Below are 26,071 nucleotides of genomic sequence, written 5' to 3' on the forward strand. Positions count from 1 at the left end.
AGATTCCTTTATAGCGCTAAACAATATATAACCTCAGAAACTATTTTCTTTGTATAATTGATTAACACTTTCTAACAGCAAAAAGATTAGAAGTGTGAAATAGTTAATAATTCATTGAATTTTAGAAAGATTAATAATAAACATTAAGCTCCATACATAAAATGATAGGACATTTTCCAGCATATAACTATTTAATTCAGGTCAAATCAACTTAATAATCTGAACTGCTATTTTCTAACATTTGCGCACAAACAATCGTTACAAAGTTCATGATTCTCAACGTTGTAAAGAAATAAAAGAATTGAGACGCTGAAATGTGAAAATAATCTGTAAACATAGCATAAAATATGTTAAATATAATGAAATATTTTTTAAATATCATTTTTATTAAGTCATTTCAAGCGTGTTATGGTAATGACTGAATATAAAATGTTAAACATTGAACAAATAACAAACAGTAAATAACACAGTTAATCAATTTAAATTCAAAATTGTCATGTCTACCCATGAATTGAATATTTGCTTGATGAACGAATAAATAAAGAAGATATGAATTAAAATGAGAACTCATCACTTTCTCGTGAGTCATGAGTTTCTTTATCAATCAGTATAGAAAGAACTCATCACTTCAAGAAGCTCACGAAAGCTTTCCCCCATTTCCCCGATCACAGTCGGCGATCGTTCGATCTTGCGCAGAAACCAACCAGTTCCCCGAACGGATGCCGAAACTCACCGGATAAAGCTTTTTATACAAACCCGTCAACCCAACCGGTATCCGGTGTACGGATCGATCTCGAACTCGGTCTCGGTATCACACAACCGTTCTTCAGACGTTCACAGTTGGCCGGTCGGTTCACACCAGAAAGTGCATCCCGAGAAAGTGCATCCACCCACATCCGATACGCAATTGGCGAGGTGGCTGAAGCGCAATGTTCGTCTACTGAGTTCGCACGTGAAGTGATCAAATCAATCAACCACAAACGACACAACAAACCAAGAGAGAGAAAGAGTTAACAAGCTGATCAAACGCCAGTGCGCACGATGGATTCCACCCCAAAAACAATTGCCAAAGGATTAACCGTACGTGATTGGGGCGCCAGCGGACAAGTGGGAACAGCGGACAGAGCGTTCATTCGATCGTCGCGTGCAAAGGTCACCCTCACCGACAAGTGGTCAATGTGTGTAATTCCCTTTTGGAAGAGTGCGCAGTTTTCCGCCTTTTCCGGATAGTATGTGTGTGTGTATGTAGTGCATAATTCATTGCCATCAGGCCGCGCCAGCGGTCGAAAAATTCTCTATCGCACGCTTGGCACGTTGCCACCGGAAGCATTAACAGCAGTGTGTTTGCACTGTGGGAGGCGTAAAGTTCCAAAATAAATTTAAACACCTATCTCCCCCTGTTTACACCATATACGCCTCTCGCATCCGCCCCCCTCCCACCCCTTTTCTATGTTACACGTGCCCCGTAGTTGATGCGTTCTCAGAATTCATTAAACATTCCAATCGCTTGAATCGATTTGATTCAATCGACTATCTGTCTGTGGGGCAAGACGGAACGAAGATCCGGCGAGACGGCAACGATTGGCACAGAGAACGATGTAACAAAACGGCGCGAAATTTGGCGACTATTATTAACCCATCCCGTCCCGTGTAACAACACGCGACAAGTAGGCCACGCTGCGCGCTCGCTGCTGTTACCTTGTTGACAATGTTGTTGTCGTGTTATTTGTATATCGAGGGAAGAATGATGGGAACAGGACTAGTTAAGTTACAGTAACTGGCAAAAGAAAAGCCAAATCAGCGTGCAAATTTGCAAGCAACGTTGGGTTGATAAATTGAACGTTTTTGAAAAGCGTTCAGCATCACCGTGTATCGCCCACGCCAGGGGAAAATTATGATTAGGTGAGGCTCGTAATTGATTGATTAGATGTTATTTTAGCAACGGTTTAATGGGAAACATGTTATGCTTGGATGATGGAATGACGTGAAGAGATTAAATTTATTTTGATTTTTTATTCAAAAAGAGTCTTAGAACATCTCTTGAAGATGTTGGAGATTTAAAAAGCTCTCAAAATAAATGAAAACTCAGACTTTCTCCCCAACAAAAGTTGCCAAAAAGCAACATCAAAAAGTTGATGAAACATATCCATAAATATCTAGCACCGGTAGCCAAAAGTGTGAAAAAGGCAATGAACACTTTGGTGTTTACGTCAATGTTGATTTTTTTTACGATGCTCAGTTCTTCGTGACTCATTTTTTGACTATCATATAAAGGCCAAATCATCAAAAAGGCTTATTTCGAGCAAGTTCTCTAAGTTGACAAGCTCCTGATCTTGAATGCATAGCAGAATAAAATATTTAAGAGTAGTTTGAAAGTCACATCAAGGTCTAGGCTACAGCAAGGATTTGATAGTTATGGTTAAATTAAATATTTTTGGAGCAAGTTCACACCAGCGATGAACATTATGTTAAGCCTGTGGCGGCATCGCCCGACAAGCAACTGTGTCCTGCTATCCCAATAATGTTTCCTGGTACTGGTAGTTTAATCTACTTTGACTTTGTATCTTCGTAACGTTGCATGACTATGAAAGAACCTAGAATCAGCTCTAATTAATCAGCCATGGCTAAGATCCCAGCAGGACGTTATAAATAAGCAAAAGATCTTAAAATTCAAGACCATAGTGAATTTTAACATTTCAACAACTTAAATGTTAGCACAAATTATATGTGATTGGTTGTTTTCTACTAGTGATGGGCGGGTCGACTCGAACCTATCGGGTCGGAGCCATCCGTAAGCGACCCGGAGTCGTTCGGGTCGACCCGAAATGTACAATTAGGTTCAGTAGGTGCAACGACTCCGGTAGGTGCGAGAAAGCATAAGCGACTCCGACCCGTTGGTGCAGCGAGTTCGGGTCGGGTATTGAACCTACCTTGACTCGACCCGACCCGAACTCGCCTCACCAACGGGTCAGAGTCGCTTATGATTTCTCGCACCTACTCATCAGTCGGGTCGACCCGAACTCGCTGCACCCTCGGGTTAAACTGAACCTACCGTGGCCCGACCCGATCGGAACTCGCAGCACCCACGGGTCAGAGTCGCTTATGCTTTCTCGCACCTACTGATCTTTCGGGTCGACCCGAACTCGTTGCACTTGCGGATCGGATTTGATTCGGACTCCGACCTAGCGCACCCACTGCACCCACGAGTCGGAATCGATTCCGGCTGGCTCGCACCCGGCTCCGGGTCGGGTCGTGAAATGAATCGTATGACTCAACACTATTTTTTACATTCAACTATCAACCAATACACATTTCACGTTGTCGAAATGGTCTGACAATGTTAAGTCGGCGGGATAATTTTTGGAAAGTTCCTAACTTTTCCAGAAAGCAACTACAGAAAGCATTACTACACTCCTCACAGCATTGTTGGGTATTTTTTGCAAGTACATCGAATGAACCGTCTGCACCACCATGCATCATCCTTTACCTAAGATCACTTCACAATCAAACCTTTTTTCCTAAACCGTAGCACACGAACTGCATCACTATCGGCATCGCATCCCCAACCACACCGGTGCGCGAGAAGTGGACCAGCAACATCGAGTTCACGCTATCCTGCATCGCGTACTCGGTCGGGTTCGGTAACATCTGGAAGTTCCCATACACCGCCCTGGACAATGGAGGTGGTGCGTTTCTGATACCCTACCTCGTGGTACTGTTCTTGATCGGACGCCCCCTGTACTATCTCGAGATGGCTATGGGACAGTTCTGTAGCCGAGGGTGCGTCAAGATCTACGATATGGCGCCCGCAATGCGCGGTGTCGGTGTGGGTCAATCGGTCGCAATGGTCGTGGCAATGTCGTACTACACACCGATCCTGGCGATCACTCTGCGCTATCTGTTGCTCTCGTTTAGCAGTGAGCTGCCGTGGAGCAAGTGCGATCATTCGTGGAGTCGGTGTATCAATTCGGACTTTCGTGGATATGCGAACGTTACGAATGGACTGGCCGAGGATCGCCGGAACGTTTCCGCTGAGCTGTACTTTACGTAAGTGAGATGAAGAGTGTCCGCAATGAAGGGTAGTACTTAGTTTTCTTCTTCACAAAAAACCACAGCAACACCATAATGCACCGAGCACCATTGGCAGAGGGACTTGGATGGCCAGATGGCAAGCTGGTCCTGTGTCTACTCGTCTCCTGGTCCATTCTGGTTGTGATCCTCATCAAAGGAGTTCGCAGCACCGGGAAAGCGGCCTACTTTCTTGCCATCTTCCCGTATGTAATCATTTTCATCCTGCTTGCCCACTCCCTCAGTCTGGAAGGTTCGCTCGAGGGTATCAAGTTCTTCCTAACCCCCAAATGGGAAAGCCTATTCTCAGCCAAGGTATGGATGGAAGCAGTCACACAGTGTTTCTTCTCCCTGTCAATCTGTTTTGGTGGAATCATTGCGTACTCCTCGTTCAATAATTTCTCCAATAATGTCTATCGGTGAGTACTTGCAGTTATTATTTAGAATGTTCCAACCAGACATCTTCCTTTATTCTTCTGATTTTCTGATCTTTGGATCTCTTTAGTGATGCAATGATCATCTCATGGCTGGATACGTTCACATCCATCGTAGTCGGATGCATCGTGTTCGGAGTTCTCGGTAACTTGGCACACGTCACGCACCGCACCAGCATCCAGGATATTGTGCGCGAGGGCCCCGGACTAACGTTCATGGCGTATCCGGACGCGATCGCAAAGTTTGAGTACTGTCCGCAGCTCTTCTCCGTCCTATTCTTCCTGATGTTCTTCATCGTAGGCATTGGCAGTAATCTGGGAGCGATCACGAGTGTCATCACGGCTATTCGCGACCGATGCCCAACGGTTGAGAATTGGAAGATTGTGATGGGCGTTAGTGTGAGTATGTTTTGTATCAGTGTCGTCTACCTTGCCCCTGGGGGGTTAGATCTTCTGGACGTGCTGGATACATACGGAGCAAAATACGTTACGCTCACGCTAGCCCTGTTTGAGATTCTCACCTTTGCGTGGATCTACGGAGTGGATCGCGTTTGTCGCGACATCAAGTTTATGCTGCAGATCGAAACAGGGCTGTTTTGGCGCATCTGCTGGGGCATTATTGCGCCGCTGCTGGTCGGTGTAATACTGATCGTGAGCTTCGTCGACTACGTCCCATTAAACGTTCCCGCAGAGTATAATGGTAAGAAAGTTGTTGGAGTGTGATCTTCCGCTAACTGTAGTAATAATCATCTCTTATCCAATATCATTCCAGTTGCTGGATGGATTCTGTACACGTTCGCCATCCTGCAGCTACCGTTGTGGGCCGGTTACGCGATCATGACACAGGACGAGAAAGGCTGCAGGACGGCATGGAAGACAGCCTTCCAGCCGAGTACCACCTGGGGACCGGAGAACGAGCTCACCCGCGACCAGTACAACAAGATGGAGAGCAAGCGGAGCCACTTTACTGCAACCCCGGCCCGACATTGTACGCAAAGATTGTGTGGCAAAATATTTGACTAATTTGTTGTGCCATCTAATAGATTTACGATTCATAACCCCTACTCTTCCAACCGGCACTATGCGTAAAATATTTGTGATAAAGCCGCCGAGTCGTCGCCGTTGTACCCACTAATGTGATACACGAGTTATCGCCCGATAAAGCAAAAGGTGCTGGCACTTTTTTTTCTCTCTCTCTTCTATAACTAGGATAGCACGCCCAGAACGGACCAATACGCAGTATTTGTGCGAAACAGTCACAACAACACTTCAGAGTGCGATCGTTTTGCGGAAGAGCAAATAATTCCGTGAATTGAATAGAAATCTTTAACAACGCTCCTCACCGTCATCATTGTCGGCCATCGAGGAGACGGAGGAAGATGGTGTGTTTGTTACTGTTTCGCGATTCGCGCTGTAAAGTGGTGCATCTAGTCTAGCAAGCAATAAAAGTTCGTCGTAGATACGTGTCGTGTCCGTACCCTTTGAGGTAAACGCGGGACAATGCAGTTACGGACCATTTTGGTGGTTGCATAGAGTGAACAACACAGCACTCACCACCAACAGTCGCGTTATTTGATCTGGTTTTTGTTTCCCCGTGGGAAGTAAGGGACAAAAGGGACCGTCAGTTACCGGGCGTGCAGTGTGCAGTGTTGCTAACAGCGGGCCAGTTGCCAAAAGTGCGGTACTCCGTTGTGTGGTGTGGTGAGTAAATGTGTAGGTTACTGGCAGACCCCGTAAAACACCTCACAGCAAATATATTCAAGCGCAGGGACGATATGGACTGAGAGTTTGCCAAAAACAAAGGTGGTTTGGTTAGTCGTGACTCTATCCAGACATTTTCATGGTGGAAAGAGTTCAAAAACCGCTGTTGTGCTGTGTGCTAGGGAAAGTGGTTCAATGTTATCGAGCTACAAAGCTATGTAGATGTTGTTTATACGTTGTTCAGTGTAGTTTTATGTGCCAAAAACTAGATTTTTCTAGTCGGTCGTGAGAAAAATTTTAATTAGGTAATTGAGTACAATAATCATTGAATTGTTGAAGTTATGATTTACCTTAGTCCTTTAATTCCTTGTAAATGCAGTAATTTTTCAGTGTTTGTAAGGCACTGTCAGTAATGGAACGCATCAGGGTGTTAGGTCTGGATCTGATTCTATCTGGTTCTATCTTTCAATTCTGTTTTAGAAATAGCATGTACATGGAAGTATATGCAGTGATGTGTTATAAACTAAATACATACGCAAAGTGTAATGAAGTGCTTTGTAATCTTGACTTATGTTTAAAAAATCCTAGAAAAGCACACTGCAAATTGTTCGTTAAGTTAAGTCAAACTGTACTCTGCATATGAATAAAACTTGTGTACAACAATAAGACAAAACAATATTTTATCTAACAACATTCTGCCATTAATCTGGAAAAATACTATTAAACATAGTTGCATTACCTGATTTTCATCATCAAATGTCAAAAACATAAAAAAGAGTGAACATTTTCTTAACTTACTTTACTTTTCTAAACAAAATTTCGTAAAAACCACAAATTATTAACAAGAAAACACAAATTGTTGCAAAAGACAAAAAATCCCAAACATGATGGCCGTAGCTTTTCAAACTTTTCATAAACAATAATAGAAAAGATTTTAAAATTTTATAATTTTTCTGTTGTATATCTAAGTTTATCTAAGCTATGTTTTGCTTAGAAAGCTAGTGGAAATGTAATTTTATGTTTTATCCTGAAGTTGTGCACAACTTTGCATGTTCTTGCCTTAAACTAAAAAAGGGGTATCATGAAACAAATTTTTAAAAACCCACTATAATAAAGTTAGCCATTTTTTAGTCTTAGTCTCATAACCATCAAACGAAGCAGCAACCAGCTATCATTTCATGGAGTACATAACGCGTTTGGGATGAAAGTAAAATTATAGAAAGAAATAGGAAAAAAGGCATTTCTAATCCCATGAAAGGATCCTTTTTCTCCTTTTTGTATGAACATTTGCAACACCGCACATACCACATTTATTAGTGTTCTTGTGTTGCGCTTTCGCGCGAACCACTTTCACCGTTTGCGACCGCAGCCAATCCCTGTTCTTTCGACATTCTCTCCTCCTCACGGCGTTCTTGTCTGCGCGTCAACTACAATCAAAGCAATCACCAGTACCATGGGCGACTAATGGGGCTTGATGATATAATTCAGTTACAGAACAACCATGGCAGGCGCTAGCACCACCACCACCACCCAATTAACCATAGACGGCAGTGTGGCGCCGGAAGTAAACACCCGAGAGCCCCACGAGCCAAAGGAGCGCGAAAAGTGGGGCCGTGGCATCGAGTTCCTGCTCTCCTGTATCGCCCTTTCCGTCGGGTTCGGCAACATTTGGCGCTTCCCGTACACGGCCATGCAAAACGGCGGTGGAGCGTTCCTCATTCCCTACCTGATAGTGCTGTTGCTGGTCGGCCGTCCGCTCTACTATCTCGAGATGGTGATGGGTCAGTTCGCGAGCCGGGGCTGCATCAAGGTGTTCGATGTCGCACCGCTAATGCGTGGTGTAGGCGTCGGCCAAACGCTTGCCCTGCTGCTGATACTGGGCTACTATGCGGCCGTACTTTCCGTGTCGGTGCGCTACTTTGTTGCCTCGTTCGGTAGTCCACTGGCCTGGGCTCGCTGTGAGCCGGACTGGAGCGGGTGTGTCGATTCGGAGTTTAAGGGGCGCGTGCAGAACGCCAGCTTAAGGCCATCGGCAGAGTATTACTTTAATCGTACCGTGCTGCACAACTTCTGGACGGTGGAAGACGGTATTGGAGTACCGGACTGGAAGCTGGCGGTTTGTTTGCTGTTTTGCTGGATGTGTATCACGGGTATACTGATTAAGGGTATTCGTAGCTCGGGAAAGGCTTCATACTTTTTGGCCATCTTTCCGTACGTGATACTGTTGGTGTTACTGGTACGCACCTGTACGCTGGAGGGAGCGGACCAGGGCATACTGTATCTGATGAAGCCGCAGTGGGAGAAGCTGATAGACGTGCAGGTAGGTTTAGATTTTTAGGGTATAAGAGATAATTGTAGGGTTTTATAGAGCTTTTTGGGCATTTTCCTACACAGGTTTGGTATGCTGCCGTGACACAATGCTTCTTTTCGCTAACAATATCACTCGGTTCGGTTATCGTGTTTGCTTCGTACAACAGCTTCACCAACAATATCTACCGGTAGGTATTGCATTTCACCAATTAAACTCCTAGAAACTGAACACAAATAATATCTTAGTTGTCAATTATACTTTTCTTTAAATTTTAATTTATTTTCCTACCAATTCATCAAAAATTCATCCATATGAGACTTCACTGAAGAGCGATTTGAATCTTTGAATATTCATGGTTCGTTAAAGATTCATAAATTCTTGACGATTCAAGATTTTTGACCGTTCATTATGAATATTCAAAGATTCATCAATTTCTAAAATAGGTATCAATAGGCACATTTTGATGGATCTTTCGGGCGACTGAGCCCACACACAAACTCACCACCATGACCAGTATAAGCTAGTTATAACGTAGTACTAATGAATTGTTTCCATGAGACACCGTAAAGAGACTGTGACAGAACAACAGTTTCACGAGGCAGACAAGTAAGCAAAGTAGAGCCTTTCGAAAAAGATGCACTTTGATGTGAAATACAATTTTCATTTTTTATAAAATCAAATACAACACCAGAGGGAAGACCTTTAGATTTTGATTCACCAATATTCAAAGACTCATGAATCTTCAGAAAATTCCAAGACTAATATAGCACTCACCCCAACATATCTGTCTCCTTCCCCCACAGTGATGCTATGATCATCTCCTGGCTCGATACCTTCACCTCGATCGTGTCAGGCATCGTTGTGTTCGGTATCGTCGGCAACATCGCACACATCACCGGTAACCGGGTCGAGGATATGCAGCTGCAGGGTCCCCAGCTCACCTTCATCACGTATCCGGATGCGATCGCCAAATTTGATGCCGCCCAGAACGTGTTTGCTGTGCTGTTTTTTCTTATGTTTTTCCTACTCGGGCTCGGTAGCAACACGGGCATCGTAACGACGATCGTGACGGCGGTTCGCGATCGGTTCCCCGAGCTACCCAACTGGAAGGTGGTGATTTCGATAGCGATCTATGGGTTTTGCTGTGGGTTGGTTTATATCACACCGGTAGGTACTACATACTTTGGAAGGTTTCAATTTACTTAGTGAGTACTCATACACTCTCAACGAACTTTCTAGGGTGGATTACACGTGTTGGATGTAGTGGACAAGTACGGTGTTACACTAACGACGCTAACGCTGGTAATGCTAGAGATTGTAACGTTCTGCTGGATGTACGGCGTCGAGCAAATTGGGCATGACATTCAGCTTATGTTGAGCCGGAAGACTGGTGTGTTTTGGCGAGTTTGCTGGAGCTTTGTGACGTTCGGTATTATTGCCGTTATATGGGTATTTAGCTTCATCCAGTACACACCACTCCCAGTTCCTCTGGGTATGACTGGTAAGAGTTACATCCAAGAAACGTTCTCCTTCATTAACTAACCAGTTATTAATTCATTATCTTCAGTATTTGGTTGGGGTCTATATGCATTCGTAATCAGTCAAGTAGCAATTTGGGCTGTGTATGCCTTATGCGAACGAAAAGAAGAAAAACTATTGGACAGAATCAAAGCTGCCTGTCAGCCAACATCCGATTGGGGGCCAGAAGACTCTACCGTGCGTTCACAATATCGAGCCGAGCGTTCCAAACGTTTGGAGGAAAATCGAGCCCAAAGTGTTGGTGTCGGGAAATGTGTACTTCGAAAGATGTGCAACACTTTTGTCCAAAAATAGTTACATTTTCATAAGGTGAAATATCAATTGTATGTGTTTAAGAATAGATTTTGACATTCTGTAAAGCTTTACGGGCTGGTGATTATTGATTAATAAATTACAAATTTAATAATATTTTGAGGGTTTTCCTATTTACGATTTGAGTATTTCTTTTTCTAAAGTAGAGATAACTAGGCGATGAAAGGTAATTCCAATTCTAGATTTTCCTAGATTCTGTAGTTTTCTTAGTCGTCAACTCGAACAACTCAATAACATGCCCTTATGTGTTCAAGCCTAGAATGGGCCGTCCCCCCGTAACATGGATTGACTATTCGGCTGCGTGGTACTTAATGAATCTCGAAATACTGTATAGGCCGGCATGTCCGCGTAGGACGTTACGCCAAATAAAATAAATATTGATCTTATACAGATTTGTTTTTTATATAACTTGAGCTTGTGGCCATTACAGTGATGTTTGAAAAAGAGAGAGTGAGAACTACCAGGACCCGAAAACTTGTCTTAGAATTACTTCTAGGCTTTTCAGGATCTTCTCTTTATAATCGTACATGTTTGAGGAGGTTTGTGTTACAGGCAAGTCAGAAAAACAACTTAGGCAGGCTTTTAAAGTAATTGAAGAGACCTAGATGAAAGATGATTTTTTAATCATGTCTGATCAAGATCTCTTCAATATGAGCGTTAAAGAACCTTGTTCTTATTCTACGATATCACGTTTATTGCTTATTGGATTTGCTCTTATTCAATTTTATTGCAATTGCTTCTAACAGCCTTCCTTACTTTCAATCCAGTCATAAAATCGTGATGACTCCCTTCGAAAGAATGTTCACAATTCCCTTCCCGGTGACAGCATCACTCAACGACAACAAAAACATCTTACATTTTCCCCCATCTACCCATGCGTAGCATGACTAAACACACAACCTGCAACGATTTCTAGGAAATAAAATCGACATGCATTGCGTTCTGTTCTAGCGAGCGTGAAAACCCCAAAATGCAGGCCGGCACAAATATTTTGCATCCAAGCTACGATTTTCCCGCGATGAGCTGAAGCGAAAGATTCCAGCGAAATCTAAACCCATCGCATCGTTGGAATGTACGCAACCCCTCTTGCGTTTGGAAGATGACGCAGGCTTGCCAATTCTGAAGCGGGAAAATGGACGACTTCCAAGAAGATGAGGGCGATTGCTTTTTATTGCATCTCTTATCAGAGTTTGCAGCAGAAGCAGCAGGGCGGCAACAACCATCATGGTTTTATGGTAAAAGTAATTGAAGTAATTTAGGTGGCTGTTTTAATAATAACACAACGACACCCATTAGACGCCGGGAAGGTACCGGAGAGCTAATTTGCAAGCGATTCTTTATCTCGAGTTATGAGTTCCGAGCATATGAGGTAAGATAGGCAACGTTTATAGAGACATCAACATACTGGCCGTTAGGAGTCGTCTCGTTTGGTCTAGTTTTTGGTGCAAAAGAGTTTCTTTACTGGTGGTGGTGGCAGTTGTAAGTGGGGTTGGCTATTAATATGAAACGAATAACTTTTCCTTCTTGCGGGGCGTGCAAGTAGAAACGGTTTTCTAGTCGTGGTAGGTGCCAACTTTCCAAGTGCAAAAAAAGGAAGAAGATTTCTGTAGCAAAACAAGACAAATCCAATAGAAAGTACGGATCAGAGAAGGGGGGAGCCAAACCCTCTCGCTGCTTCCTCCCCATCGATATCAAACGAACGGTACAGATGTAAGAGAAAGGGTTGTGTGGGTATGTGTGGTGCATGGGGTTATAACTTACCGGTTATTCGCTTTTGGGAATATCCCAGCGGCCCCAGGCGGCCGGCATGCATTCGGGTTTTACGGGCTGGAAATACTACTTTTTGCACTGCACACACACACACTCACACACCGTTACAGCATCAATAGACGCTTCTGTTGGCACGCGAGCGTCTTGTTCGATTAGTGTGTTTACATACACACAATCAAAACGTGTTCATTCACAACGCGCACAACGTGAGTTAAATGTGTCGCACACCGAGTGCAGCACCGTCAAATGCACTTGGCTCGCGATCGAGACAGCATCTCATCTCGCTGGGGGCTCGCGAACTGCAGCGCGATAGTAAAAAAAAAGAAACCAAAACAAAACCTAAGTGACACACAGTGACAGTGAGTAAGCGCATAGTGTGTGGGTGTGTTGTGTTTGTTGTGTTTGCGCTTCGGTGACAGTTTGACAGTTTAGCTCCAGCTGATCGGATGGAGAACCTTGGATATGCGGGCGGACAGGTGGAGCCGGGGGAGAAAGGCATACAGGCAGCTGAAAGTCGATCGGTTGCTTCGGTAAGCAAATGACGCCGCTGATCAAGCGCTGCTGATAAGGGCATTGGTGTTTGAGTGATCCAGTAATGTGTACTTTGTTTTGCTTTTGCACTTTCACAACAATGAGTGAGCAGAAGCCGAAGCCGGCTTTTACGTGCGATTAGTTAATCAACGAATCGAATAATTTGTATGTTTTGCTTCCCCTATGTGCATTCCAGCCGATGAATTCCAGCATCACGCTGCAGACGATCAGTGACGACACGAAAACCACGACCTCGACGCGTGATAAATGGGGCCGGGACATTGAGTTTATGCTGTCCTGCATCGCGTACTCGGTCGGGTTCGGCAACATCTGGAAGTTCCCGTACACGGCACTGAAGCACGGCGGCGGCGCATTTCTGCTGCCGTACCTGATCGTGCTGTTCATAGTGGGCCGACCGATCTACTACCTGGAGATGATACTGGGCCAATTCTCGAGCAGGGGGTGTGTGAAGCTGTACGATCTGGCACCGGCTATGCGAGGTAACGTCATGCGGTTTTAGTTATTGTTATATCCCAAAAAAGAAGGTTATTAATATCCTTATTTTTTGTAGGCATTGGAGTGGCGCAAACGATTGCAATGTTCGTGGTGATGACGTACTACGCGCCGGTGCTGGCCATCACGTTCCGGTACTTTGTGGCATCGTTCAGCAGCACTCTGCCGTGGAGCGAGTGCAACCCTGGCTGGGCAAACTGTGTCAATTCCTCGTTCGTGGGACGGCTGGAGCCCACCAACGGCACAGCCGTTGGACTGCAATCATCCGCCGAGTTGTACTTCCTGTAACTATACTGTCCAAAAACACAATTTCCAACCCACTAACACATCTTTCTAACACTCCTGTCTCACCGAAACACAGCAAGGAAGTGATCCACAAAGCACCCTCCCTTGAAGATGGACTAGGCATGCCCGACTGGAAGCTGGCACTGTGCCTGCTGTTTGCGTGGATCGTCGTCGCCACCATCCTGATCCGGGGTGCGAAAAGTACCGGCAAAGCGTCCTACTTTCTGGCCATCTTCCCGTACGTGATCATCATCATACTGCTGCTGCAAACGCTCATGCTAGACGGGGCGATGCAGGGCATCCTGTACTTCATCACACCGCAGTGGGACAAGCTGCTCAGCATCGAGGTAAGCAGCAAGCGTTACATTCGTTACAACCCCAATAGGTAGGCAACCCGCATTACAGCAATCATTTTTCGCCCCGTCTTCCGTCGTAGGTTTGGTACGAAGCCGTTACGCAGTGCTTCTTTTCGCTCTCGGTCTGTTACGGTGGCATCATCGCGTACTCGTCCTTCAACAACTTCAGCAACAATGTGCACCGGTAGGTAGGGTCATGGTAATTAGGGCCGCAATCGATTGACCCTTTTATCCCATTGGTTTTGTTGTGACACAGTGACGCCGTCATTATTTCCTGGCTCGACACATTCACCTCGATCGTGGCCGGTTGCATCGTGTTCGGGGTGATCGGCAATTTGGCGTATGTTAGTGGGCAGCCCGACATCCAGAAGCTGGCGCGGGACGGTGCCGGCCTTACCTTCATGACGTACCCGGACGCGATCGCCAAGTTCCAGTTTTTGCCGCAGCTGTTTGCCGCCCTGTTCTTCCTGATGCTGTTCATCGTGGGCGTCGGCAGCAATCTGGGCGTAACGACCAGCATCATTACGGCGATCCGGGACCAGCGGCCCCAGCTGCGCCACTGGCAGGTGGTCCTGGGGACCGTCACCGTGGGGTACTTCTTCGGGCTGCTCTACCTAACGCCCGGTGGGTTCGATTTCCTGGACGTGATCGATTACTACGGTGCCAAGTACGTGACGCTCACGTTTGCCGTGCTGGAGCTCGCTACCGTTGCGTGGATTTACGGCGTGGATCGGATCTGTCGCGACATCCGGTTTATGCTGGGCATCGAGACATCGTTCTACTGGCGCGTCTGCTGGGGACTGATTGCACCGGCCGCCACGCTGCTCATTCTTATCTTCAGCTTTGCCGACTTTGAGCTGCAAAAAGTCCCGATGGGCTACAACGGTACGTTCGTTATGATTGTTGTTTCCCCTGCTACGCAAGGCCGTGCATGAATGAAATGATGACGGTTTGCTTGTCTTTACAGTTTTAGGGCTGTTTATCTACGCAATTGCGGTGCTACAACTGCCTGGTTGGTACTGCTACGCGGTTTGGAGGCGGCGCAGCAAGCAGACGGAATCATTGCGCAAGGCGGCACACAATGCGCTCAAGCCGATGGATATTTGGGGACCGGAAAGTGATACCGTGCGGTTGCAGTACCAGGCCGAGGAGGAGCAGTACCAAAACAGCCAACCGCTCGAGCGCAGCACTGTGCAGCGAATCAAGAAGCGAATGTTTAACATGGGATGAGTGAAAGTGAGACTTTGCCAGAATTGGAATCCTGGCGTGGAGTCTAGGGACAAGAGATGATGATAGGCCCTTCTTATTGAACTGCTCTCGAAACCCTCTAACGAGCGTTATATTTTCTCGACCGATGAAGCGTTATCAATAAGGTTAGCAGTTAGTATCAACACTCTAGAATTTGTTGTGTTCACACTTAATGTAACGTAAGTAGCGCGTGATAGAAATATTTTTTTATGTCCAGTTTCCTTAAAATGTAAATAAATTGTTACCAAAGTTTTTACGAAACACATGATTTTGAATTAAAAAATATTATTTTGCCGCGTATGTTAATGCAATCGTCGCTAGTAAAAAAGTAGAAATAGCAAGAAAACATTAACTAATACAAAAGTAAATAACTAACACATCAACCAACATAGAAAACATTAGTTTCTTCGACAAGCTTCATCCAACACTTTTCAAATTGCTCTAAAATACATCAACAAGACAAAATGTAAATAAAAAACCAAGGTAACTAACTTTCTAATATGAATCACTACAAGTACACAAGATTCTTAACAAAGTCAAAGAAGTTAATACAATGTTAAGATATTCAGGAAAAATACATTTTTACTATGATATGAACAAGAAATTATAAAAAATAAAACGAAAAGAAAAAACAATTAATCAAAATCAAGACCAAAAATCTAAATTAAAATGTTAGGTAAAAGAAAAAAACATTAAAAAATGTTTGTTGAAATAAAAAAAAAATGTAAAACGTTGAGAAAAGAACATAATTATTAGTATAGAAGCAAGCATGAACAGAAGATTTAAAAAATACATAAAATAAAAGTTAAAAAGAATAAAACATTTATAAGGAGATAAATGGTAAACAAATGTTGCTTGATTGAGCAAAAAAAGTAGTTCACTAAATTTACTCCAAAACAACAAAGAATAGAATATAAAAAGAAAAAATAAGAAACATGATTTTAAACACCAAACTTTCCATTCATCCAACACATAGCAACGGTTCATTCCGTAAGAATAATTTATTCCACTTTACCGTCAAGGTTGCGACAAAAAATCACCGGAACACACGCCACACGCCGTTCCGTAATCGCATACACTTAATCTGTTCACTGCCCACTGCCAAAAAATACCGACTGTTCAAAAACAGTGCCCGACACAGCTAGGAAGGGATTCCCAATGTTTGGTTTGGTACAAAGGTACACACACGCAAATGAAACGCAAAAAACAACTGGCACCAAGCCCGCGACGATAATCTGCAAAGCTGTAGCAACGCGAAGGATATGTACACGCTTTGGGGTTGGTGTCCCAGCTTTCCGGGTTATATCCACAGGGAAACCCCGGAATGTACACAAACCAAAAAAAACTAACATATCCAACAGCTTTTGGAAATGCCATCACAAGAAAGTTGGGAAAGGGGCAAAAATGGCAACAGGTTAGCTGATTTACCCTGCAGCTTTAATGTTCGCCAACGCCATCAAGTATCTCAATTACACACACAAACACACACACACGGTACATCCCTCTGCCGGAGCCTCTCATTAAGGGGGTACATTCTGTCTCTGTGATCGCACGATGCTAGACCGAAACGAGCAGTCAGAACGTGTGCCGCCTCACGGCTTAATGCATGACGGGAAGCCAACTTGTGGAGTAATTCCCATGTCGAGCGTCGTTTTGTTCGGCGGCGGTACTTTCCCTTCTGCGAGAGAGCGAAACCTTGTCTGATATACGTGAGCTGTGTTAGCAAATGTTTGATTGATTGAAGGCGGTCGGTGGAATTCATTTTCGTCGTCAGGAACTTATCGCAAATATCGAAGCACAAAAAGGCAACGAGATGTAGTAAAACGAAAGGGGCTTTTTGGGAAGGCTTCTGATTATTGACGATGATTAAATGAACTGCAAAATGGGAAATGCAGTACGATTGACGAGTCGGAAAGGGACGACATTCAGCAGCACAATTGAGATGCTACTGATTAAATAATTCCGATAGTGACTGCCGTAATAATTATCTAGCAGCTGTGTACTTTCTCTGTTGTACGAGTCCGTATCAGAAAGCAAATTGTAAGCGTAGAATGATATAATTATTTACCTTTTGTTGTATCGCTCAAGTGATTTGTTAGTATAGAAAGCTGCTTGTAGCTGGAATTTGCGCTATTTGAACATCAAACATGGTTCCCCTGGTTGAAGAAGCTGTTTCATGACAGTTTATAACTCATAGTACTAATATTCTGCAAGAATTGAAGAATATTGATGATGATTTAAGGAATCTAATAATTCAAGATATCATCTGTAACATATACAGGGTGATACAGGGTGTCCCATGGATTTTTGATCGATTTCCAAAAGCTTTAAGGGGTTCCAAAAATTATTTGGATTCGTCCCACAATTTATTGAGTGTTGCCCATTTTGAACCAGTTGAAATGATTTTCAATGGAACGATAACTTAAAATCGTGGGAACAATTATTTTATATTCATATTTTGATATGTGGGAAGACTTGAAACATGTTCAAACCCGCTGAAAACCCTGCAATGTTTAAAGAATAAAATAAAAAAAGTATGCAAGAAAGAAAAATTGGAATAATTGATTTAAAAAAAAATCAGATTTTGCTTCAAATTAATTAATTATTAATCAAAATTAATTTTTAAAGAAAATGTGTAAGAAGAAAGAATTACAACGAGAACAACAAAAAAGATATTGAGAACAAAGAAGAATATAAAAAAGAAACAAAATAAAAATGTGAACATTAGTCACAAAATAAACCACCAAAAGGATTAACGATAATACGATAGTAAACGAAGAGAAAACTGTAAATGATCAATATATATAATTTAAAACACGCAAATAAAATAGCGAAATAGGAAAGAATAAAAATATTAAATAATCAATGAACATAAAAAATAATTATTTCATGCCAAGAATGACATCACTCAACGTCTAAAGACTCGAAGTCATTCCCTGATTGTAAAAAAAATAACTTTCCAACGATAAAGCATTTCGCATCGATTGAGTCTATTGGAAGAAGATTAAACACCAATCAAAGCGAAAAAAAATGAACGTTAAGCTGTCCGCGTAGCTCACTTTTACTGTGCTACAGAAAAGAGACAAGATAGCAGAACCACAACAATCGCGCAAACAGCATTGACTCTTCTATGTATCTATCCCAGCACACACCACGTGACAAGGGTGTGACAGCAAGCGGACCAGGACGCCGATGACGCCCGGCTGCACTGGTTCTCCGTGTGGGTTGTGTAAGATCGAAATCGAACTCTCGCATTCCCGCCGCCAATTGTGCTCCAATAACACGGTCATATAAGCGCACCAACTGTTTGCGTACGTTCATCGCAAGACGTTAGAGAGGATGCGCTGTACTAAATGCTGCTAGGCTCATCAAAACAATATCAAAACACAGGAATAACATGCCGCCCAATAAGCTGCTTCTGGGAATGAACCCATTCTTATCATTGATGACACACCAATTAAATCGTAAACTATAAAAGGGACATAAGCGGTAGAGGGAAAGGGTTGAGATGCAACATCAGTGCCGTTATTGTTGTTTCGCGTTCGTCTTCCACACCTCAAAGTGCGGGTCATGGTTTTGGTTGGCAAAATAAAACCAAGAAAAATTCAGCAGATATCGTCTGAAGATATCGTCTGTGGCAGGAAATGGTGGCTCCAAAAAACCTATTGCCCTGACACAGCTGTTGTACCGAATTGCAGGAAACTCTGGGAGGAAACCTTTTGTTGATTGTTTTTGGTTTGAGTTCACTACTTGAGTGCGTCACGCACGCTAGATCCGGCCGGATCTGGTTCTGGACAACGGTGGTACTTCCCTCGGCTCTTCTCCCCGGGGTGGGTGGGATATACTGTATTCAAAGGTAAATATTGGCATGCGTCCTCGTGCCTTGCTGAACGCTATCATCCGCTGCAATGGCTCGCACGTGAGCTTGGATGAATGAAGCGTCCCCTGCAGTGATAAGCGTTCTATCCCCGCAGGGAACGGGATGGAGAAGTTCGGTTGTTATAGTGTGGCAATCATTGCATAATTAGCGACTGAGAGAAACTGATTCACGAGTAAGTTGTGCTGACATGTGGGACCTAAATAACAATGTCCCTCAGGTAAGTTCGCTTTAACGACTTCATGCACGTGTCCGCAACATCTTCGCTTTCTTGGACGCAGCACCAAATCTACCCATTTGCGTCAAACAAACAACTTTATTGCTAAATTTGTTACCGCTGCTCCATTCTCCAGTCTCTAACACTGTTTTCAAGGCGGAATTCGGCCAACGGGATTGAAGGTTGGGGGTGAAATCTTCGCTGGGGTTAAAAGCTTAGTCTTGTGTTGAGAGTGAAATCGACTCACATTCAAGAAGCAACACAGTGGAAGCAGGTTTAAGGGGAATTTATATCAACGCAATCGATCGATGAGATCAGAACTGTGGTTTGTGACGATGTGGTGGTCAGGATAGATAATGAGATTTGATTTCTCTTTGTTATAACTTCAGACAGTCTCAATTAAATGGAAATTCTGGATCAAAGCTCATGGTTTGTAAAACTCTCAATGAAATCATACACCTGTTCTTGTTATGATATGCATGATATGCATGAAACCGTTTGTAAAATAAAAAAGAAAGAAAACGGTTTAACAACAATAACATAGCTAATAGTAAAATAGTATAATATTAATAAAATAAAAATAGTTAAAATAATACGTTTCACCACATGAACATCGACAAAACTTATTGAATAATTATAAATCGATCACAAATGATAGACTCATTTGCGAATTAAAGCAAAACAAAATGTAAAGAAACACAAGCCAGTAAGTTTTTGTATCTTCATAACATCATAACGCAAACACCAAGCATAACATAAGCAGAACATATAAGCAAGTACCGACATGAGAAAAATATTCAAAACTTAATGCAATACAAAACACAACCACAAAAAAAACATAAAACTAAGAAGAGGAATAAAACACAAAGCCCAATCCTACTACTATGATTTAACGACAACAAAAGCCAAGTCAGACCTTCACAGTGCAAAAGCACAACACAAAACACAAGCGTTACTATAATTTTCCACCACATTACTTGCTTGCTGCTGCTGCTGCTGCTTCTCACTTAGCGGAAGCATTATAAAGTCAAATACACACCGTTCAAGAGTGCAATTTATTTCGTTCTTGTTTTTTTTCTGTGTGCTGCTGTCCACACCTTTTGCTGTGTGCAGTAAGTATCTTGTACCAGAAAAATTGCAGTAAAGGCATGGGCATATAAATAGAATCAGCAAAAACAAGTTCACATATTGTAGCCCCCGTATCGTTTTGGAATTTCAAGCCTTTTTTATGTAAGTGTCCAATCAACGTCCGGATAGCATGAGATGCGCTTTTATTCGCCTGCCTCTCAAACTGGGATAAGAATTCCCCCGAATCTATCAAATGCTGGAGCAAACCTGTACTCAGAACCCTACTTCGCACACACACACACACACACTCACTCCAAAAGCACAAAAGTCCCCCAGACAGCCGCCGGCGGCGTCGGCAGCGGGAAGCTTAATCGCTTCACCTGTGTGCGAATCGTCGTCGTCGTCGGCAGATTAGAGAGAACCCCGGGCGCTTTCGATGGCTATAAACTAATTGCCGCCGACGTCGGAGCACCTCACTAACAAACGAGCGTTCGAGTCGAACGGACACGCGGCCACGGGAGCTTTCGCAGCAACGGACACTGTTGCCACACATTGTTGATTGTGAACGTGCGTCTGTGGGAAAAGGTGCTAATCCCCAGCCCATCGAGATGTAAAGATCGATCTCATTCTCTAGCAATAGTTTATGAGGAAGAGATCAAACTACTAAACAGTGCTAATCAAAAAAGTGTGTCTAGGAAGTGACTCGCGTTTGCACACAAAGATCCTCAAAGCGTGAAGCTTCGAATTACTTTTACGTGTGCGTAAATCTGTGATACGATCAAGTGCCTCCGTTTCTGTGTCTAAACGCCGTCCTTCGATCGACGCTACTGTAGAGTCCTTGACAAGTGTTTGTGTGTTGTTTCGCTACGCTTCAGCGACAAAGCCGTGTGCCGAATTAGTAGTGCCTGCAAACCGCACAACAATACAAATGCACACTCTGCACGATAGTTGATTCAAGTCACCGTTCATTTTTAATAAACAGAATTAAAAAAAAAATCGCAAAGCAAAACCACACGTCACACGCCAGTTGCGCCTTCCCTTTTCTGCCTGCTTAATTGTGCGAATGGTGGCTGCAAAATTTAAATAGTGACTGTGACTAAATAACGATCCACACACCGTTGTAGTGTGGTGAATTTCCATTTTCCACTGCTTGCGTGTGTCCGTGTATAATACCTCCGGCATACAATGTCCGGTACGGACAATCCTGGCTTTGTCACGTCGGACGATGGCGGGCTTCCTGCACAGAATGGTGCAAAACCAACATCACCATCAGCACAGCTGGAAAAGCTCGAAAAACCACCGGCCGCGGAGCGTGAAAAGTGGGACAAGGGTGTCGAGTTCCTGATGTCCTGCATAGCGCTCTCCGTCGGGCTGGGCAATGTGTGGAAGTTTCCGTCGACCGCGTTCCGCAATGGTGGCGGTGCGTTCGTTATCCCGTACCTGATTGTGCTGCTGGTCGTTGGGCGGCCCATCTACTACCTGGAGATGATGATGGGTCAGTTTTCGAGCCGGGGCAGCGTCAAGGTGTACGATGTGTCGCCGATCATGCGAGGTAAGGTGGGATGATGATGGGTGCGGGTATTTAGAGCACAAAAATACACACACACGCGCGCGTGTTCTTTGCAAGGGTAAGGGCAATGCGGACAGTAGTACGAGATAGTCAAGCCACAAAAGCAGGTGGATCGTCATCATCGTCATCGTCGGGAAATATCTAATGAGCGTCGTAGTATGCGTAGTTGCCGAAAGTGATTTAGAACTCGGACTCGCTCTAATGAGCAGTAAATGAGCTTCATCATCCCACAATGGCAATAAAATTACTTCCTTTCACTTCATGGATGCACTTTACTGCGCTTTGAGCTGAAATTGTTGTCGTTTAATTTTTTGAATCAATTTTGCAACCCATCACTTTTTATATTATTCGATTACTAGTTAAAAAGGACTAACCAAGGTTAATATTTCACTAAATAATTGAGTATTATTCATTTTTGCTAGTCCAATACATTAGACGTTACTTATGAATGATATAAATGGATATTAATAATGCTTAATTTAACATTTTTAGCAGGAATTGAAGTGAAGATTAAAAAATGGCTATGTATGCACTACTAGCGTAGGACAATAGCAAATTTATGTACTCCATTTCAATTACCCGGGAAAAGGGGGGAATTAACTAATCATAAAACCGATAATATAGATCATCCAAGTTTTCACACGTTCGCAATATAAATGCAAGCTTTGTGAGCATTCGCGTTTGTTTATCAATTATCTATAGCGTGTAATGCGTACGGTGATTTTAGATATATAACACAACAATACCGAACGTCATTTCACGCGATCGTTTATTCTCTTTGCTTCTCGATCGTAAAAAAACACTTTTTAAAAATGTACAGTGTACAATGCTATAAAAATTTCTATGCCAATTAATTGGTTTACATCTTCCAGGAAGAAAATGTGAAAAAAGTTATAGAGATGTAATAATGATAAGAACTACAAGCTCAGAGTCGATGTATAGAACAGTCATTAAAATAGCTGAAGTACTACATCATTCAAGAAAAATAAAACACAATATAATATTTAAAAAGGCAAAGAACAAAATTGGAGCTAAAGATAATTGAATTAATAATCTAATGAATCCATCGGTCCACCGCAAGCTTCTCACAATTTATTGGTCGGTTATCGTAATTTTTTGGGTTCGTCTCACGATTTATTCTATGGGGATACCCCCATAGATTGTTTTATCGTTCCAACGATCTATTGGAATCGTCCCATTGCAAATCAATACAGTCAATACTGCTGTGGAACGCCCAATAAATAGTGGGAACAATCCAAACAAATGTAGGGAAGCATCCAATAATCTTCCAATGGAATCGAAAGTAGGATGAAAAAAGAATTCAATATGTTAGCAGAGTAGGCTTCTTTTTATTTCTTGATAATTTCTCTAAATATATCAAGTTACAGCAAAAGTAAAAAAAGCTGATTTTAACATAGATAATGTATGCAACAGCCACAACTTTAACTTTAAGTTAAACCTATCCCATTTAACGCCCCATAAGACGTAAATCTTATCTTAAATTAGACAAAAAAGCTCCAAGTACTCAAGCTTTTTAGCACCATAAATCACCTGCAAACGATACGATATTGTGTGCTAATAGCTAAACATTCCACATTCCAACCACCATATCACACACACGGCGGAAAATTCCATAAAAACGGTTTGTGATTTTTTATGGACCACTAAACACTCAACGCAGCGACACTGTAACACATTCCATGCACCAAATATTTACCTTCTTATCTTACCTTTCCACACCCTGTCTCTTGCTCCTTTTCCTTTCCTAGGTATCGGTATCGCGCAAATGGTTTCGATTTGCGTAGTGATCGTGTACTACGCGGCGACGATCGCGACGGCAATCCGCTTCTTTGTCGCATCGTTCGGCAGCCCGCTCCCGTGGGCCAGCTGTGACGTCAGCTGGACCGGTGGTTTCAACTGTGTCAACTCCTCCAACACTGGGCCGACGCCGGCATTCAACAACTCACTGCCGGTAAAGACGTCGGCCGAGCTGTACTACACGTAAGACTTTTGAAGCTTTGAACCAGCTTTCCGACACTCTTGCTTGACTAGTCTCTCTCTTCCTATCTCTCAGACACTCAGTCACCGGCGAAGGACTGCTGACTGCGGGTGAGTTCGGTGTGCCGGACTGGAAGCTGACGCTCTGCCTGCTCTTCATCTGGGTGGCGATGACCATCATGATGGTGAAGGGTATCCGCGGATCCGGCAAGGTCGCATACTTTCTGGCCCTCTTCCCGTACGTCGTGCTGATCTCGTTCGCGATCTACGCCTTCACGCTGGAGGGCGCCGGTCAGGGCTTGAAGTACTTCATCACCCCCGACTGGGATCAGCTGCTGAATGCGGACGTCTGGAAGGAGGCCGTCTCGCAGTGTTTCTTCTCGCTGTCGATCTGTTTCGGCGGTGTCATTGCCTTCTCCTCTTACAACAACTTCAGCAACAATATTTACCGGGATGCGATGATCATCTCGTGGCTGGATACGTTCACCTCCCTACTCTCCGGGGCGCTCGTGTTCTCCATCATTGGCCATCTGGGACATCTGACAAACGAAACCGACTACACCAAGGTGGTAAAGCCGGGCAGTGGCCTAACGTTCATCACCTACCCCGATGCGCTGGCCAAGTTTGAGCACGTCCCGAACCTGTTCGCGCTGCTGTTCTTCTTCATGCTGCTAACGCTCGGCGTCGGCAGCTGTACCGGACTTATCAACAGTGTGCTGACAGCGCTCCATGACAGTACGCCGAGACTGAAATCCTGGAAAACGGTCGTCACCATCGGAGTGCTAGGATTTGCGCTCGGACTGCTGTTCGTAACGCCGTCCGGTTCGAAGATGCTCGACTACTTTGATTACTACGGCGTGCAGTTTGTGACGCTAACGTCTGCAATCTTTGAACTGTTTGCGTTCTGCTGGCTGTATGGCATCAGGAAGCTTACGCGTGACATCCAGTTTATGTTAAAGCGACGCACCGGTTTTCTGTGGCGCTTCTGCTGGAAGTTGCTCACACCGGCGATGCTGATCGTGGTGCTGGTTATTGGACTGGTGAAAAGCCAAAGACCGCAGGGCATTGACGATGTGTATCATGGTGAGTGCGATGTAACTCAAGTGATCTTCTGTTCAATGTAACTAACATATCTCTATCCTCAACAGTCTTAGGTTGGTGCATCTACGTTGGAGCTCTGGTGCCAATTCCGGTGTGGGCTTGGTTTGCCATCCGTAAGCGCAACGAATCGTCCCTCAAGAAGCGCATCGTGGCCGCAAGTAAACCCCTCTCCGACTGGGGTCCAGAGAGTTTGGAAGTGCGCAAACAGTACCTCGAATTCTGCAGCAACTATCAACCGATGGACTCACGCTGGACCAGGTTGCGGCGGGTACTGCACCGGAACGATAAGACGTATCGCGTCTCGGTTTAAGCGGAAGGCCGACGGGGCAAACAGTTTTCTCTCTTTTCTTATCAACGCGTATGCGTGCGCTCCAATGCGTCAGTATTACCTGGAACCAAGCCTGGAACAGAGCCGGAAGAGCCCCCGAGAGTTCCGACACCCGTTTCCCATTTGCCCACCGAAACCGCACGACTGCGGTCTACTACAGTTCCCTTCTAATCTAAGCCACAACACAACGATCACCCCTCCAACAGACTTACTAGAGACACTAGCCAATGCACGTTGAAGGCGCGGAAGGGATTGCAAATCCAACCGATGACGTTCACGTTCCATTGTTTCGCGCGCAGATAATTGCTCCCCAGGTGCGCGGAATCGGAACGTCAGTGAGCACCGCAATGTAACCATCCACGAGGGTTTGGGAGGTAGCATTGGCGAGAATCGAGATGTTCTTTAAAAGAAAAGCTCAGCGTGATAGGAAGCGCACGAATGCGAAAGGAAAAGTTGACTCCACACGGGTGTTAGCAGATCCCGCAGTGATAGTAGATTGTGAATTGTAAATGTGTCTTTCTAAATGACCTTTTTTATTGTGCCACTGGACAAAGTAGTGAGAGAGACAGAGAAAGCGAGAGAGATAGAATGGGGGAGAATTCGAAAGTAGACTACTGCCTAGGTTTTAGTACGATGACAACAGTAGATATAAATTATGATTAGTATTGTAACGCTAATTGAGTATGTCTTTATGACCTCTTTAGATAACTTTTAAAAATAAAACAATTAAATATCTTCAAATTCTTCAAATTCTCCAACGCACTTCCAGGTAAAGGCGTCTTCCGAATCAAAGTTCCCGCATCGTACAAATTTGAAAGAAAAAAATAAGGCACGAGGGGCCTTC

At 43.9% G+C, this 26,071-nt stretch overlaps 4 protein-coding genes across 8 annotated transcripts; all 4 read left to right on the forward strand.

Moving 5' to 3' along the window:
* Positions 1-787: 787 nt before the first annotated feature.
* LOC4577690 (sodium-dependent nutrient amino acid transporter 1) lies at positions 788-6,876 on the forward strand. 2 transcript variants are annotated; one of them, XM_061660101.1, is made up of 5 exons: positions 788-1,080; positions 3,530-4,047; positions 4,116-4,487; positions 4,574-5,202; positions 5,275-6,876. In XM_061660101.1, exons 1-5 carry the CDS (start codon positions 1,042-1,044, stop codon positions 5,523-5,525), a joined length of 1,809 nt encoding a protein of 602 aa, XP_061516085.1. In that variant the 5' UTR covers positions 788-1,041; the 3' UTR covers positions 5,526-6,876. The 2 variants fall into 2 exon arrangements, with proteins under 2 accessions (XP_061516085.1, XP_309844.5); XM_309844.5 differs by having other exon boundaries at positions 1,068-1,178.
* Positions 6,061-10,461, forward strand: LOC133393760 (sodium-dependent nutrient amino acid transporter 1-like). 3 transcript variants are annotated; one of them, XM_061660099.1, is made up of 6 exons: positions 6,061-6,203; positions 7,692-8,523; positions 8,598-8,701; positions 9,318-9,681; positions 9,754-10,015; positions 10,082-10,461. In XM_061660099.1, exons 2-6 carry the CDS (start codon positions 7,705-7,707, stop codon positions 10,345-10,347), a joined length of 1,815 nt encoding a protein of 604 aa, XP_061516083.1. In that variant the 5' UTR covers positions 6,061-6,203; positions 7,692-7,704; the 3' UTR covers positions 10,348-10,461. The 3 variants fall into 3 exon arrangements, with proteins under 3 accessions (XP_061516083.1, XP_061516084.1, XP_061516082.1); XM_061660100.1 differs by having other exon boundaries at positions 6,073-6,203; positions 7,698-8,523; XM_061660098.1 differs by lacking the exon at positions 6,061-6,203 and adding an exon at positions 6,367-6,508.
* A 1,800-nt stretch (positions 10,462-12,261) lies between these two features.
* On the forward strand, positions 12,262-15,333 carry LOC3291187 (sodium-dependent nutrient amino acid transporter 1). Of its 2 annotated transcripts, none has more exons than XM_564070.4 (7): positions 12,262-12,665; positions 12,863-13,166; positions 13,238-13,463; positions 13,541-13,811; positions 13,901-14,004; positions 14,077-14,705; positions 14,788-15,333. In XM_564070.4, the coding sequence occupies exons 1-7, from the start codon at positions 12,582-12,584 to the stop codon at positions 15,048-15,050; spliced, it is 1,881 nt and encodes a 626-aa protein (XP_564070.4). In that variant the 5' UTR covers positions 12,262-12,581; the 3' UTR covers positions 15,051-15,333. The 2 variants fall into 2 exon arrangements, with proteins under 2 accessions (XP_564070.4, XP_061516080.1); XM_061660096.1 differs by having other exon boundaries at positions 12,645-12,770.
* Positions 15,334-20,586: 5,253 nt separating this feature from the next.
* Positions 20,587-25,968, forward strand: LOC1271095 (sodium-dependent nutrient amino acid transporter 1). Its single transcript, XM_061660097.1, has 4 exons — positions 20,587-21,782; positions 23,570-23,801; positions 23,875-24,881; positions 24,947-25,968. The coding sequence occupies exons 1-4, from the start codon at positions 21,416-21,418 to the stop codon at positions 25,207-25,209; spliced, it is 1,869 nt and encodes a 622-aa protein (XP_061516081.1). The 5' UTR covers positions 20,587-21,415; the 3' UTR covers positions 25,210-25,968.
* Positions 25,969-26,071: the final 103 nt, after the last annotated feature.

This window comes from Anopheles gambiae, chromosome 3, assembly GCF_943734735.2.
Source record: "Anopheles gambiae chromosome 3, idAnoGambNW_F1_1, whole genome shotgun sequence".
Taxonomy (NCBI): domain Eukaryota; kingdom Metazoa; phylum Arthropoda; class Insecta; order Diptera; family Culicidae; genus Anopheles; species Anopheles gambiae.

Bases quoted from the DNA above. Each gene is read 5' to 3' on its own strand.
- LOC4577690 (XM_061660101.1), top strand. From the start codon at position 1,042: ATGGATTCCACCCCAAAAACAATTGCCAAAGGATTAACC. The intron at 1,081-3,529 runs GTACGTGATTGG...CCTAAACCGTAG, and splicing joins CAATTGCCAAAGGATTAACC to CACACGAACTGCATCACTAT. The intron at 4,488-4,573 runs GTGAGTACTTGC...GGATCTCTTTAG, and splicing joins TTCTCCAATAATGTCTATCG to TGATGCAATGATCATCTCAT.
- LOC133393760 (XM_061660099.1), top strand. From the start codon at position 7,705: ATGGCAGGCGCTAGCACCACCACCACCACCCAATTAACCATAGACGGC. The intron at 8,702-9,317 runs GTAGGTATTGCA...CTTCCCCCACAG, and splicing joins TTCACCAACAATATCTACCG to TGATGCTATGATCATCTCCT. The intron at 10,016-10,081 runs GTAAGAGTTACA...CATTATCTTCAG, and splicing joins AGTTCCTCTGGGTATGACTG to TATTTGGTTGGGGTCTATAT.
- LOC3291187 (XM_564070.4), top strand. From the start codon at position 12,582: ATGGAGAACCTTGGATATGCGGGCGGACAGGTGGAGCCGGGGGAGAAA. The intron at 14,005-14,076 runs GTAGGTAGGGTC...GTTGTGACACAG, and splicing joins TTCAGCAACAATGTGCACCG to TGACGCCGTCATTATTTCCT. The intron at 14,706-14,787 runs GTACGTTCGTTA...TTGTCTTTACAG, and splicing joins AGTCCCGATGGGCTACAACG to TTTTAGGGCTGTTTATCTAC.
- LOC1271095 (XM_061660097.1), top strand. From the start codon at position 21,416: ATGTCCGGTACGGACAATCCTGGCTTTGTCACGTCGGACGATGGCGGG. The intron at 21,783-23,569 runs GTAAGGTGGGAT...TTCCTTTCCTAG, and splicing joins TGTGTCGCCGATCATGCGAG to GTATCGGTATCGCGCAAATG. The intron at 24,882-24,946 runs GTGAGTGCGATG...TATCCTCAACAG, and splicing joins CATTGACGATGTGTATCATG to TCTTAGGTTGGTGCATCTAC.